This window comes from Lepisma saccharinum, chromosome 28, assembly GCF_977018435.1.
Source record: "Lepisma saccharinum chromosome 28, izLepSacc3.1, whole genome shotgun sequence".
Taxonomy (NCBI): Eukaryota; Metazoa; Arthropoda; class Insecta; order Zygentoma; family Lepismatidae; genus Lepisma; species Lepisma saccharinum.
The window spans coordinates 14,091,819-14,108,826 of NC_139256.1; the positions used below are offsets into that span (position 1 = coordinate 14,091,819).

At 37.9% G+C, this 17,008-nt stretch overlaps 1 protein-coding gene across 1 annotated transcript in view; it reads left to right on the forward strand.

Annotated features, from left to right (window-relative positions):
• The first annotated feature begins 11,420 nt into the window (after nt 1-11,420).
• Nucleotides 11,421-17,008, forward strand: part of LOC145980602 (putative glutamate receptor) — a 71,192-nt gene continuing 65,604 nt past the window's right edge. Inside the window, exons 1-3 of the mRNA XM_083113640.1 lie at nt 11,421-11,568; nt 13,970-14,142; nt 15,002-15,175. Coding sequence (XP_082969766.1) covers nt 11,421-11,568; nt 13,970-14,142; nt 15,002-15,175 — 495 coding nt within the window. The remainder of the gene's footprint in view (nt 11,569-13,969; nt 14,143-15,001; nt 15,176-17,008) is intronic.

Consider the following 17,008-nt stretch of genomic DNA (forward strand, 5'->3'; position numbering starts at 1 on the left):
TGTGAGAGTTGTCTTCTTCAATAACACCAGGCGTGCTTATGACTTCAACATTCTCGTCTTCGTCATACGATGCGCCGCTGATCATGGTCCGTTCGCTCCTCCCTTTGTCGAGGTCGAAAATCGAATCGGTCTGCTCATTCAGGGTCTCATTGGTGCTGGACAGTTTCTCGCAAATCGCTTCGTTTCCGTTGGAGCTTCCTTCCGAAGCACTCTCGTCCTCGAGTTCTTCGGAGAACTCGTTGCACTCGCTTTCGTCCAGAAGGAGCTCGTCCTCTGCACAGATGGATTCTTCAAGGATCTGAGAGTCTGACTCTAGCGGTTCGCTGCCCCAACACGGAACCCCGTGTCTCTCCTGGAACGTCTCCAGAGGCGAAACAAGCACATCGGAGTAGTAAATGCTTTTCCTGTCTGGTATTCGCTGCTTCAGAGGTACCCGTGGACTATGCGATCTTGGTGATATTGGCAATCCTGGAGGTTTCTCACATGATACATACCTAATTCCATCATGTGTGCTTTCATGAGAACCATATTTCATCTCGTTCATATACCCTTCGCATACCCGAAGTATACTTCTTTCGAGTTCTTGTTTCAAATCACCCGTTGCAGATTCCAACTTGTTAATTATTTGTGTCTCTAAATCGTCGGGAATTTCTTCCCATGGCGTTATCTCTGATTCCAAAGTGTCTTGAGAGTCATCTGATAAAGCGCTTAGATCTTCAGTTATCTCGACCTCTCTCTCTTTCATTTCTAAAGCTTCGGCATTCACAGATTGTGTTGTCATCTCAACTTCTATACTGTAGTTCTTCACCGCTTCACTTTCACTGTGTATGGTTTCGACAGTGTCCTCGACTGCGATTTGGTGATCCATTGTCGTGTCAGTGTTGTGAAGAAGAGAGTCAGCCTCTCTCTGCTCCTGCAAAAGTGTATTCCTTTCGGAAGTATAGGTATCTGACGACTTGCTTTCCTCTTGAAAATGTTCACTCAACATGGTGAAATTTATATTAAGACATTCTTCTAAGCTCAGATGTCCCTTGCTCAAGCATTGCACCGACGATTTTCTGCCCAGAAGCATTTTCCCTGGCGTGTCTTCTACTCCATTTGATTCACACTTATCAGGGTCAAAGAATGATAAGAGTCTATCGCTGCTGCTGTCTGTCACAGTGCTTGTGCTTGTGTCTGTTACTATGCTTTTTTGATTGTCGTGCAAGACAACGAGGTTGTTGTCGGACATCTTTCTAAGGCGGCAAGATTCACCACTGCTAGTGTCTAGGTCTAGAGTTAATATGTCACTTATTGTACCGGACAAATCACTCAAATCCACATCTTCGCTCTTGTTCCCGTGGTCTTTGTCACCGGTGGGTCTTTCCTCATTCATGGAATGCACCGATGACTTGCCTTGGGCTGACAAGCAGTTTTTGACCTTGCCATTAACAACATCTGCCAAGGAGGCACTATTTTTGCAAAGACTGATAAAGGATTTGGAGGATATCTTTGCTAAACTAGTGTTTGATCCAAATTCACTCGACGATGTACTAAGACTGGATTCAAATCCGGAATACAAGGTTGCAACGTAAGTATCACTAGCATTTGAACGTGCTTCGCTACTTACTATTGCGAGATCTTTACTTGAACTCTCGTTAAAATATTTACAGAATATTTCTGCACGGTCGTTAATGTTGCTGTAAAGATTCGGAGGAAAGAAAGTGATGTTAGCAATAATTTTTGTGTTTGCAGAAAGTAATGTGTTAATGCTATTTTCGAATATATTTTCTCTCGATAAAATATTGACACTACGGAGAGATGATTTGCTTTCTACTTCAACACTGAAGAACTTTGAAGAGTTTTTGCTCTCTATTGTGGCTATATTCTCCTGTGATCTTTCTTGGTTGCTCTTTGAATTTTCTTCATTAAACTTTATTTCATTCACAATTGCTCCCCTATTTTCATCTGGTACTGATTTGATCGTAGAACCTGCCACCAATTTATTGTCATAGTCATCTTTCGGTGAAGCCATCAATTCAACATTTTCTACAGTAACACTGGAGCGATCTTTATCTAGAAAGGTACAAGCCTGTGCATCTATCACTGCACCTTCAGTGACTTCCAAAGTCCCATTATCAAGTTCTTCGCTACTTACACTGTCGGAGACAGTTTCAATTGAATCGTCATGTTCTCGCTTTGTACCTCGAGAATTAAGTGATATCTGTGCATTATTGAATTCAAGTGCAATGTATGATTTTGTCGAGTTTTCTCTTTCAAATTTAGCAGTTAGCTCAAAACCCCCATTTGGTTGGCTATTTGAGTACATTGATGTGTTTTGTTTGAGAAGTGCTATGTCGTAGAAGCTGTCAGAGTTAGATAAAGCTTTATAATGGCTTATACTAGATTCGTATTCACTGCATGCAAACCTTTCCGCAGCTTCAGTGCTGCTCAGACAAGCCTCTTGTTCAAAGTTATCATTTGTGAGTCGTTCCGGAGCTATGAAGTCATATTTTTCGTCTCCAGACGCTGTATCTTCCGAAGCATACAGATTTCCACCAGGACAATTAGATCGATCTTCATGGAAAATGACATTATCTATAAAAGGAGAATGTCCGTCATCTTTCCCAGTATCTTTGCTGTGTAGTTCGTGTTCGTTATCTCCTGCTGAAAAATTGCTTTCTTCATTACGAGTGCTACACTTATTTGTCGACAATTTTGTAGAAGACTGATTCCTTTTAATCTCATCAAGCAGATTTTGAAGTAACTGTTCTATACTGAGATCTGTCGCCAAAGAAACACACTCGGCACCAAATTCGCTGCCGTCTCCAAAAGCCGGTGTTTTTAACTCACTGTACAGCTCTTCCAGTAGCTTGTGACCGCAAAGTAAGGGTGATGTTTTTTCCTCTTTTTCTAGTCGAGACAGTCTCTCTTTCTCCTGTCTTATAGTAAGCATCTTGTTGATGTGTTGATATGGCTTGCAAGTATTGCTGTTACCACGTGTTGGAGGAAGGTGCAGTCCAAATGGGTTCCTCGACTTGCCACACTTCTTACTCCTGTCCGTCGCAATTTGGGATAATTTTAACCGGTACTCAGACATTACCTTACTAGCATCAACGTTTGTAAAATGTTCTGTTCCCGTTTGCTCAACTCCATCAGAATATTCGGCATTGGAATTGACTGTTTCCGTAGAAGAATCGTTGTTCCAGCATACTTTCCTCAAATGTCCAGGTTCTGTCCCAGTGTCAGATCCTAATTCACTGAACTCTGAACCTTCGGATGATCTTTCAGGATATGAAGTGGTTTCTGAGAATCTTTCTGTAGTACTTGACGAGAACACTTGGTCGTCTTTCCAATTTTGGAGATAGTCCAGGTTTTCTCTCTCTACTCCGAAAGGTGAGTCTTGGTCTTTCACTTCTTGCTTACTGGAGGAACACTTTACATCCCTTGTCTTGATCATACCGTCGTCACTTGTTCCTGATACCAGTCTAACTTTATCTTCTGTGTTAGAAAGTTCGATGTGGCTATCTTCTGGTTCCACCTTGTCAGAGATTGTTACAGGAATCATGCCATTACTACTTTGCCTCGTACTGTCACTTGTATGTCGTTCCTTAAATCTTACGACTTTCTGTTCTTCTGAATGAACTATTTCACCATCGTCTACTGTTCTCAACATCGCTAGATTCTTTGAATTATCACAATTTGTTACATCGGTCTCAGAGTCAAAAACACTTTGCAGCGTTCTAAAATGTGCATGGAATACGCAAAGTAAAACGGTGTCAGTATTCGATGCCTTGTCACATACTTCGATAGCACTACTTCTTTGCAACGTTTCTCTGGTCTCTGGATGGTGCTCGTCTTGAAACTCACTCACTGAAATCTCTTCTGACTCTGAAGTATTTATTGGACTTGCTGTTTGGGTACTGCGGTGCAGCTTTTGGAACACTGGGAGTTTAATATCAACCACGACGCCATTCAGTTCCTGAACTCTGGTACCGATGGACGCCTGACTTTCCTTTCCATGATATGTTTTCAAGTCACCTGAGCCTAAGGTTTGTCCTGATTCTGTCCGATGAGTTGCTGATTCATCTTCCTCGTCTGATGCAATGTCACTATCGCTGAAGCTGCATAGCGACTTGCTCATAACCTTTATGTATTGCACCAAGTGTTGTACTTCCAGGAGTGTCCGGAGTAGCTCCCGTTTCCCCTCTATGTCGGGAAGCCTAACTCCTTCATCGCGTATGATCACCCATACGAGCAGCAAGCACCCAAAGATAGTAGTGGCCAAGGCAGCAAGCATGAAGACATCGCTAGGCTTGTGATGCCTGAGTTCACTAACAACATCTGCAACATATTTCCCGGCCTTTGAAGGGAGAAAATAAGATTTGGAGAACGAATCGTCCGACGAAACCGATTTTGAATTGTCACCAAGAATTCTTCTCAAATTTGACGGAACACAGGACTCCACAAAATTACCAAATGAAATCAACAAGAAAATTAACATTAATTTAGCTAGTGCCATAGCGTAGATAAACCCATATCCCGTGTTTTCATCTTATTGTTGTGGATACGCTGTATTGTTTCTTGTCTTGGGACTACAAGACATTGTTGTATCCTGCCTGTTGTGAGCACTTCAATTCTCATAATCACAGCAGGGATAAAGTAATATAAAGTTCAAATCACAAACCCTGAGACCTTCTGTAAACAAAACCACCTGCATGCAGAAAGCATTGCAAACTCATAGAAGTAAAATAATCCACACGAGAATCCAGCGTTGTTACAGGATTCATTACGTAAGGTAAAACAATGGCCAATTTGTAGTATGGGATACACTGCCGCAAATGACGTCTCACTTTACACCCAATGCTCTTTCTTTTTTTTACTTATTGCTTCACCTTTATGGTTAACTCTTTGCACCAGTAATCATTTACCATAAATTTGGCTTCTTTCTTGCATGTGAAGTGAATATATTTTACTTGCATTTTTTTAGGCAAAATGATATAACATGGTAATGTATATTTCTAAGGATGATATACATAGGAGTGTATTTGAAATTTGTTTGTAGTACAGCACCTAGAATAACGTAGTGTGGAAAACGGCATGCTTCTGCACTCCCTGGCTGGTTCCACTCGAAAATGATCCGCTAGAGGCGCTGGTGTTGACACCGGTGCTTAGTATTCGACTGCTTATAATGGAAGTGAATGGAGTTTTCGCTGCAACGTCTGATTCTTTTACATGAAGCATTTCTATGAATGTGATAATTGCTATGATATTTCGTACAGTGGTCGCGAAGATATTAACGAACATTCTAGATCTAGACAGTCGACCACGTCCTGTTATCGTCATACTTTCGTTAATAATACGGGAGAAAAAATACGCGTGGAATGCTCTTGGCAACTAAATTTTTGTGTATGAAATAGGTTCATTATTATTATCATCATCATCATTTCTTTTAAAGATATACACACTGAAGAATTTGTATTTTTGATATTTACTGTCTCTTTTCTTCCGCTTTAAACTAATCGCGGCGATGATGATAATGATGATTGCATGAAACGACAAGGGGAACCCCACAAAACTTTCTTAGTGCCATCGACATGAGTGTAAGGCAACTTTCAAACCAATGGGACAAGCGACACGGGATGTTCACACTGTCACACTAGTGACACACACTTCCAGACTGTAAAATAGCATTCATTGCACATGAGGGTCCAAACAGCAAACGACACGTTCATATGGCGTATTGGCATGCTACTTGTTACTTCGGTCGGAAAGCTCCTTAAAGGAAGGGTGCTGAGACCGAAGCGACGCGCTACAGGGGGAGTTCCCAACTAAGTGACAAGCGACAGGGTGCCTTTAGTCTATTAGCAAGCGTTGCTTGCGAACAACAGATAGGCGACACGATAAACCGCACATTACAACAAGAGATCTAGGCGACACGAGAAGCCACACGTGTCGCTTTGTCGCTTCTGCGTCGCTCAAACTGGGCCATTTCCTCAATAGCTTGCAACATGTTGCCGTGGTTTGTTGTTCGCGCATACGCGATGCAATGAGTGTCTTGCTTTAGTGAGATTGCGCACCAAAGCGACAAGCGGCACACGACACTTATCGCTTGAGGATTTCACCAACCGAACGCTGGCCTGTGCTTCTCGTCATGCCGCTACGATGTGAAATGTTGCTCTTGATTGGCTCCTTTCCAAGCAACATGTGTCACTTGGGTATGAAAGTTGCCTTTGACCGCTTTGGTGTCGCTTTGGTTTGAAATCCTCGTATCGTTTGTCGCGTGTCGCTTTGGTGTAAAATCTCCTTGAGGAAACGGTGCAGTCAGAGCTTTTGTCACTACAGTTCGAAAGGCTGCATTGATTTCCGACTGCTCGCTTTCAAGCGACATTTGTGGTTTGTCGCCTCGGTATGAAATATCTCTCAGAATACTATTTATATTCTAATAACATAGAAAAATAAACTCTAATACACAGTCCAAGACCTGACATCCGGAATCACATTGCGATGTTTGTTCTTGTGTTACGCACGCATGCTATTTATTTATTAATTTTATTTTACTTTTCTTTCCAAATTAATGCCATTTCGTGACTGCAAATCACTCCACAAATATAACTGTTTCCATCAATTCACGTACCGCCTTTCTAGAGAAACAAATCTACACAATATATTCCAAAAACTAACTAAGCCGCATTACTTTCATAACAAAATTAGTACCTGTGCCGATCGCACTGCCATCTACTTGTCATCGTCTCGGGGAACCAGTTTCTTGGGTCGTTTTCCGCACTACGTTATTCAAGGCGCTGTAGTTTGTAGATTTTATGTAAATTGTATCTTATGTAAATAAAATATATAATGGGCATAAACAGCCATATGCATTGCTGTAAGTCCAATAAATATATTGATGATGATGATCAAAACAAGACAAAGAAAGTTCGTAAATTTATTGCGGTTGGAAACTTTGACAAGCATCCTAATAACGATTTTTGTTCCGCCAAATATAGTGCACTTCGTAAAATAACTTGGTGACATGGCAAGGCAAGATAAGTGTGAACATTTTGCAGTAATATGCATTGTAACTTTCAATGAGCTTAGAGATTTGTGTACATAATGATATTTTATAACATTGGTTATTTTCTAAGAATAATCATGTGAACAGCAAGGAAGTAGTGCAACTTAGTAATATTACTTCTAATAACCTTGATATTGCCTGACTTATCCTTAGAAAAATAACATGCCGAGTTCTATGTGTGCGGGAAGGTCTCCGTCTTCTCCGAGCTTGTTTTCAAAACACCAGCAAGGACAGTCTTTCAAAAGGGGTGATAAACAGATTCTACTCAATATTTATGTAACGTTCTGTCAGTGGTATTCTGAGAAACCAGTAAATGAAGTGGTTAAGTTGGTATCCCAGTGCAGTGGTGTGTCAGTGTCTGCAGTTTTAAGGGTTACGAAAGAGAGAATGACCGGGAGAGTAACAATGTATGCGGCTGCATACTCGTCAGATGTTTTCAGAGCGGGTTCTCATATTCAGAGGCTCTTATATAAAATGAACTATGAGTGTAACAGCAAATGATTGCGGTCATGAATCAGCTGACGCGGAGTGATACATCGAATCGGTGAGACCGTTTGTTTACAGAAGGTCTCAGGGTTGGTGATTTACACTTTAGTGTAAGAATTAACGAAGTTCTGCTTCGAATTCACCGTTTCACTGTTCAAATCCAGAGAAAGGCAGGACACAACTTCTCACATTTACATCATCACTATTCAGTATTCACAATGATTGCTGCGATGAAACTAAAGCATTGGAAAATTATGGTAAAATCACTGAAACTGAAATGTCAAGGACACTTCTGGCTTGTAACTTTGAAGAGTTACAATCCAGAAGTGTCAGTTTAAAAAACCACGGTCAATGCTTTTCGAATTACCCTAAAACAATCACGGACACGTCTGGGTTGTAGTGATTCCATTGGCAGTAGGACATAAGTGTCTATGACTACAAATGGATGTGTATACTTCGTGTATACTCCGTATACGGGTCGCAACCTGTGATATTAAAAGGACTGATGACGTCAAAGGATTAGCCGTGCGTTTTGTGGAAATACATCCATTTGAATGAGCGAGTTGTTCGAAAAAGAGTTCCTGCAAATGTATTTATTTCAGAGTAAGAATACTAATTATTATCGCAAATTAAGCATAGTTATGTCCTGATCAGTTACAAGTAAATTTATGCCTTTCTATGTAATACAACATTTAATAACATGTTAGTAAAAAAAGTGAGTTCAGTCAATGCGAAGTATGACATTTAAGAATTTGTGTATGGTAATATTAATTACACGAATGCCGAACTTGTAACTACTAATTATATTCCTTTATTTAACACAAAAAGTGTTGATAGTTATTTATTTATACACGTATGCCCGAATTATTGATCATACGTTGTCTGAAATTGTGTAGTTCAAAGTTCAAAAGTCACGTGTTATACATCTTTTTTTCTTTCTAGCCACAGTAGAAGATATTCACTTACTTCTTCAAGCTATGTTACAGTTCACAAGGATAATGATCTTAATTATATACATCATGTAAAAGACATATAATGTACATTAATATAATTTTACGACTTTGTTACGAAGAAATCTTTATGATTATTGCGATGTAGTTAGTGAACTATAAAAAAAAGGGTAAATTTCTCGTATCGGACAAACGGCTGAAATTTGCTAGTTCATTTAATTTGAATATTCGTACTTACGTATTCTCCATTGAGAAACATTGCTGAAGGTGGCATTTCGCTTATTTCACGGAAATAAGCTCTATTTGCGACATATCGAGTAAGTTTTCTTCGTTTCTTTTTGCCTTCGGTAACACGCAAAATGGCGGTCACAGTTTCACTACCGTACTCGGCATGCAGTGTTTCCACCCCACAGCACCCAAAAATACCTACGTAACCCCACAAAGCATTGACGCATAGCCCCACGAACCATTCATACATAGCCCCACGAACCATTTCTGGTAAGGTTAGGTTAGGTAGGGTCACTATAGGTTACAATAGTGAAAAATTGGTTTCGAAAAAAATATGCGTAGCCCCACACACCATTCTCGCATAGCCCCACGAACCATTGACACATAGCCCCACGAACCATTGACACATAGCCCCACAAACCATTGACACATAGCCCCACGAACCATTTGCGGAAATGTACCTTCTTCAGTTACAAAAACACGTGTTTCGAAACACTGACCGGGATTACGTCATCAGACACAGGCTACATCCACCTGGAAGTAAATGGATGCAAGAGCTTTCGTGCATCGGTCAGACATTTATATCGAAAAATAGATGATTTACCGGCAAAATTGAATGAACGATGCGAGAAAACACTTCCCCGAACTTCCACAAGTCTAAAGAAACTTCATTCGGTAAGTAATTTCTCCTGTAAATTTGAAGAAATCCGTTTGTCCGATACGAGAAATTTACCAAAAAGAATGTGTACTTGCTTTCACCAGCATTTAAGGTAATTGGAAATGTAGAACGAGAATCTGTAGACTAATTGCTAAAGTGAAAATTTACAAGTATTGAAAGAATAACGATTCGTTTCGTACACTTGCACGTCAGACATTGTGATTTCATGTAACCTATTTGCTTTACTTAAATTTATGCTCCGTATAAAAGTAGGAGAGCGAGATTTTATCTCAAGCTGTTCTAAATAACACAAGTACAAGGGGGGAATATAATTATCAACTTATATGCCTGCGATTTTTACATGGTAGGATTTCAATACATGTCCAGTTACAAGTAAACTGTCGTTGAATGAAACACGCTGATATTCGTAAAACTTATCATGAAATAAGAACTCGTCTCTTGATTTTTACTATATCTAGTTTGTCTACCGAAGAGGGATATAATTATCAGGATTTTAGAATACGAAATTCTCCTAACAATACTCTCCTGATAGAACATAGAGTTTTTTATTGTGTTCTCCTTCTTTTTGCATTGGACTTCTTAATTAAAGTAAGTTGCTTGCATTAATATTATCATTTTCCGTGTGATCGTAAATCCCTTCTCATAGGCTTGAATTACTGTTAGATCATTTACGGTTAGTGTTCTTAGTATTCAGGTATTTCGAATAGGTTAGGCTAGTACGTTTGTTGCATTAGTATGTGTACGCTTTCTCTCTTTGCTTGATGTAAATTTTTTAATACGAACTCGAAAACTGATTTTAAAATTTTAAGCCTACAACCAAACCAATCAAGTTTGTGAAGTCAAATATTTATCGGATTTCTAGAACATTAAAAAAATTATTCAAATTACACACGGGAAGTAAGTTTCCAAAGTTGGAAAGTTTATTTAATACGAAATTCTAATTTTACAAGTTGTTTCCTCAACCTCCTGTACGTAAACTTTTACAAAATTATCTTGCATGCATAACTTCAATCGTAAGTGTTTATTCCACAATTCAATAGCAATTATATATTAACGATGATAATTATTACGAACCTAAAGGAAGTTTCAATTGTAGTATAAAATTTTATCTATCGCCTTTTATCCCTTGGTAATTTGGAAAATAAATGTACATTATGCAGAACGGTAAAGATTGGATTTTACTTTTAACAATATTATTTACGTATTTTCTATAGCCACATAACATTTGAAATGTTCTTGATGTGATAGCAACGTTCTGAGCGAATAAGAAATGACTATTCAGTCAGAAAAATAAATATTATAGTCTTATAATACACTTTGTTAAATGTAAATAGACCATACTTGACTAATCCTTTGACGACACGGAAGCTGGTATCTGGAGGCCCCGGTTAGCTCCTGGCATAATTTAGTTGGTATAATGCAAAAATTATCATAATTTATAAGTTTACACTCACCCTTCTTACTCATCAAGCCAATTTACCTAGAAAGCAACAGAGACCAAAGCTATAGCAAACAAAAGACTCTGTGCCGAAGTTGGACTTGGAATTATTTTCCATCTAATCAATCATCAGCAGTTTCCGGTGACTATTTGTGCTTTCTATGTTTACTTAAACATTTTAGTTAGCCAGTAACTTCTTTATTAGCAAGGCATAAACTTTTTTCATCGATCGTACATTGTACGGGCGAGGTGTAGTTTAGTATGCTGTACGCAGAGTTTAGTATGCAGAATAAAGGCCTGTCTTCGAAGTTTCGAACACAACAATTTGTACACGAAACATGACAAGAGTCAGTAAGTAAGTAAATAGAAAGCACGATTTGTTGAAGAGGAAGAAGAGAATCAAGAACAGCTTTGGAAACAAAGTTCACATGCAAATCAGATGTTTACTTTTCAGGTATGAAAACAGGGCAGCAGTTGAAAAGAAGCTTGACTGTTTAATTTGAGTGAAAAATGAAAGAGTTTGGCGATAGACCTGACGCGAGATTGCTTATTTCAGTACTCTGTGTGCTGCTCTCGGCTGATGCAATCATGTTTTTCTTTGTGGTGCTTTCCTTAATACCACCGGAAATCTTCGCCCACCACGAGCAGAGAACGCTTCAACAATTGGACAAGATCGTCTGCGCAGTGTCAAAGACAAGATTAGATGCTGTCATTGTTAATCTTCCAGATGCTTCAGGTACGCATTGGTATGAAACTTCAAGCTTGGATGAAAGAGTTGATTCATGCAATACAAGAAGTTTTTGGAAATGCATACGAGTGTTCTTTTAACAAGAATAACCCCATATCCTAATGAAATTATAGGTGATTATCAATGTGGATTTAAACGTAACAGATCAACTACAGATCACATTTTTCACATCAGACAGAAACTTGAGAAAAAGTGGGTATATAATCATCTATTCATTGATTTCAAAAAAGTATATGATTCGGTCAAAAGAGATAAATTATATAATATATTAGTCGAGTTTGGAATACCTAAGAAGCTTGTTAGTATGATAAAAGTATGCACCAGTGAAACAGAAAGTAAAATTCGTGTGGGTATTAATGTGGCTGACAAATTTACAATTCATGATGGGTTAAAACAAGGAGATGCATTATCTCCATTGCTCTTTAATTTTGCCTTAGAATATGCTGTTAGGAAGGTAAAAGAAACTAACGAAGGACTAAAATTAAGTGGTATAACTCAGTTGTTAGCATATGCACATGATGTAGACTTATTAGGGGATGATATAAATACAATTAAGAATAATGCTAAAATATTTTTCAAAACTGCTAAAGAGATAGGTTTGGAAGTTAACAAAGAGAAAACTAACTATATGCTTACAGGCCGAAACCAAGTGTTAGGTAATTATCAAAATCTAATTATTGATAACAACTCGTTTGAACCAGTTCCCAAATTCAAATACTTAGGAGTAATATTAAGAAATGAAAATTATATTAAAGAGGAAATAAAAAGTAGGCTCAATTCAGGAAATGCATGTTACTTCTCTCTTCATAAACTTTTGTCTTCTAGTTTAATATCTAAGAAACTAAAAGTTAAAATATACAAAACAGTAATTTTGCCTGTAATATTATACGGGTGTGAAACTTGGTCCCTTACATTGAAAGAGGAACATAAATTGAGAGTATTTGAAAATAAGATCCTTAGGAAAATATTTGGATCTAAAAGGGATGAGGAGACAGGTGAGTGGAGAAGGTTACATAATTTAGAACTACATAATTTGTATTCATGTCCAGATATTATTAGAATAATTAAATCAAGAAGACTTAGGTAGGCAGGCCAGGTGGCACGAATGGGAGAGGAAAGAGGAGTTCACAGGATTCTTGTTGGGAAACCTGATGGTAAGCGACCTATAGGAAGGCCAAGACGAAGATGGAGGGACAACGTTGAGATAGACCTAAGGGAAATCGGTAGGGATGGAAAAGAGTATATAGATCTTGCTCAAGATAGGGAAAGATGGAAGGCCTGTGTTGCTGCAGCCATGAACCTTCGGGTTTAAGAAGGCTAGACAGTTGTTGTTGGTTTTTTTTTGGAAAATATTTGGACCTAAAAGGGATGAGGAGACAGGTGAGTGGAGAAGGTTACATAATTTAGAACTACATAATTTGTATTCATGTCCAGATATTATTAGAATAATTAAATCAAGAAAACTTAGGTGGGCAGGCCATGTGGCATGAATGGGAGAGGAACGAGGAGTTCACAGGATTCTTGTTGGAAAACATGATGGTAAGAGACCTATAGGAAGGCCAAGACGAAGATGGAGGGACAACGTTGAGATGGACCTAAAGGACATAGGTAGAGATGGAAAAGAGTATATAGATCTTGCTCAAGATAGGGACAGATGGAAGGCCTGTGTTGCTGCAGCCATGAACCTTCGGGTTTAAGAAGGCTAGAGAGTTAGTTAGTTAGTTAGTTAGTTGTGTACATCTTATTCAAATATTGATGTTCTTTAGTTTATTATTGTTATGGTGATTTTGTGTGGCATCTGTTGATTTAATTATTTTGTTTTAATATCAAATAATATTGCAAAAACATGTCTACACTGGGGACAGTTGCATATAGTAAGGCACCTTCCTTGATTGGTTCAAGGGTGGACACACCCTCATTCTAACCACTTGTCAAGTGCCAAGTAGTCATAGACAGCTCAAAACTCTCGTTTGCTCGGAGAATATCTACCTACTGACATCCCTCTACAACCTCAGCTGTTATCTAGGACAAGATTTGTATTAATTGTTGTCCTAGATCAAAACTAGTTTTTAATTATGTATATCTGATAAGAAGTTTACTTGTATCGTCAATCTTAATACCAAGATTTGTAATTTTATTGCGCAATAGAATTGTTTGTGTAGCCAAAGTGTTGACGTACCAAAATATAATACAATATAATTTTTCGAAATATCACGAGGATTGACTGAGGATTTCATACACTTTCATAGTCGCCGTCAAACGAAAAATCATACATTTCTAAATTAGAATTTCTATTGAATTATTTGTATGTGCTTTAACTGTAAAGAGTTATTAATTTCAATTTAATTCTTCCATATAATGATGTAAACATGACAATACTTGTTTTCAGATTGGGTGTCATCGAAGAAGGTGATTGAAATGCAGAAGAGCTTCCGGAAAAGATGTATTCTACTCATGACCTGCCATGAAGGTGCTGTGAGCCAGTTTCTGAATTCCGGAAAAAATGAACGAGCCGCGGCCATCTTGTCTGCGAATGGATGCTCCAACAATGTCACACAACAGGTAGATGTATAAACATGATGTAATGAATTAGTAGGTTTAAATATCCCTAAGGTTCGACTTAATATTGAGTAGATATGTAAAAATATCCCACTACAAAGTCTGCGTTCCATTCTGGCATAGAAGTGGTGAGTAACATTTCGTTCGAAAAGTCTATTAATTGTTAAAGCCCATCTGGCCTGTAAACAAGCTCACTGGATAAATAGCTGTTTAAGACCAATATCTATCTTAATGCATAATAAACTATTCAAACTTAAATTTGCCGATCTCCGTGTCGGATTGGCAAACACAGCGCGCATGGGTTCCGGGTTCGAATCCCGACCTGTGCATGGGTGATCTTTGTGAATGTTTCTTCATTAATTTCATCATATCATCACTCATCGTCGCTATTAGGCAAAAGTAACAGAAAAATCGTCGCCAAGTAACAAGGAAAATGTTAAAAAAAATCAAATGAAACTTAAATTTGAATTTCCTGCTTGTCTTAATGGTGTAATCTGTGTGTGTGTATATAAATATATATATATATATATATATATATATATATATATATATATATATATATATATATATATATATATATATATATATATATAACACACGAGCGTAACATGTATAGAAGTGTTCCCGACACCATGCTAACTTGTCATTCTATCCACAGCACAAAGAGGTGACGACAGAAATGCGCATGCGCTAGGGGAAAATAAAACGGTTGCATTCCGTTTTGAAAATTAACAGACAGTATGTTCATTTTAACAGTAGAATACTAAATTAACGCTAACTTCTAACAGTGCATAGCAAACATTTTCTTATACAATGACCAAAACGATATTAGTTTGGTAATGTATTTGCTTTTCTTTCTCAGCTTGTGCAAAGAAGTTCCAAAAAGAATCCTCTTTTTGTTTTTGATGACGTAAATGGTAAAGAGCTCCCTGATATGTACCTACCCTACAATTCTTCCGTTTATGTTGAAAAGGCGGATTCAAAGAAGGAGATGTCATTGATTTTTGACACTTACCAATTTGATGATGCATCTGAAGTAAGACAATTACTTGTGGCCGAACTTGGAACTTCTGGAAACTTCCTTTTTTCTGGAAGAAGCTTCTCTCAAAGAAGATGGAACATGGAAGGAGTTAACGTGAGATGCACACATTTTTTGGTGAGACTGTGTCGTTGTTAAAAATGTTCTTATTTTATTATTAGATGTATGTATGCGGGGGGCGTGCCTTTTGGACCACTGTCGACTTACGATCTCTCCACTGAAGGTTCCAGGTTCGAATCCCTTCGCGAATTTCATGAAATCATTCTAATTGTTAATATTGGCCTAAGTAAGCAAAAGAGGTAAGCAAAATAAGAAAAAAATGCATCATGGAAAAATTGAAACGGGGCTTTACTTTTCATCAGCTGTACCTAACTTATTTAATAAATACTCCATTAAAATTATTTGACATAATTACTTTGGTAGGGCAGTTATTTTTATATAAATGATACTGATCTTAATTACACATAAGCCAGATAATGAATGCATGTTCCTTTCTATTTGTTCATACAATTGTAAAAAAATATATCAATTTACCGATTTTGATATTATTATTATTTTCATCTTATTAACCTGGTCGGTAGGGCGTCTGACTACCGCGCGGGAGACCTAGGTTCGATTCCCGGGCTGGGTGATCTAAGGTAGGAATTTCTCCAGCCTTGTCCCCACATAAAGCGGCTTTGGGGCTTACCCAGCCCCAAATCAACCTTGCAAGGTAAAGGCGGCCGGAGCGTGGGGATAATAACATCTCTAAAATGACCAAGATCGAGAATGTGTGCGTGTCCTTGCCCCTATATCCCCTAAATGTGCCTTCATGGCACTGTGCTATATGCACAGGGACCTTTACCTTTTTACCTATTATTATTATTATTATTATTACATGTGAGGCACTTGGTTCGGATCCCCCACCCCCTCCGCGAAATATAGTTCCACGTACGTGCCTGCATGCTAACTAACATTCAGAGAACAATAAATAATATTGTTTACAATAAGAAATTTACTATTTTAATTCAAAGTATCATATTTCTTAGCCTCTTAATACGAAATACTGATTCTTTATAGGTCTTTCAAGCTGGGAGGTATGATTTATTATAACTTGACCCTGGATTTTTATGTAATATTAAAGTCCAAAATATGTACATAAATATGTAACAATTGATTAAATATGTACCTAAATATGTATTATCAAAAGGATATGTAGCTAAATATGTAGTATCAAAGAATATGTAATTTTAATAATAATCGAGTATCCAAGCAATTTCAAGAATTCTGCTAGATATTTAAGTAGTGTAAGTTTATTGTTTCTACGCCACACTTTGTAGGTATGCATTTGTAGCCTCTTTTTTTTATCAATTGAATATCAGTTTTTGACACATTTTGACAATTTTTTGTCGATGTTTTAGCGTTTAGCGATGTTTTAGTAAAATTTCCCTTTTTTCCCACTCACACTTGTAGGTATATCACGATCTTACGTGATATAACTTAACCTATTCATTTTTTTTTATTACGTGCTAAACTACACGAGAGCCTCTACGTGCCTTGACCTACTTTAGAGTAGACCCAAATAGACAGTTCTGCGCCCGAAAGTGGAGCTCGGAGTGGGGCTCGGTGGAGCTCGACTTAATGGTTTGCTCTTGTAAGGCATAAGCCCCATTTTCTCGCAGTGTTGCCAACACCTCACTCGATCACGATCTTACGTGATATAACTTAACCTATCTTACGATTTTTTTACGATCTTCAGTGATATAACTTAACCTATTATTTTTTTTATTTGCACACCGAACTAACTTATTATATTTTATATAACCTAAGAAATGTGTTGATTTTTTTTTA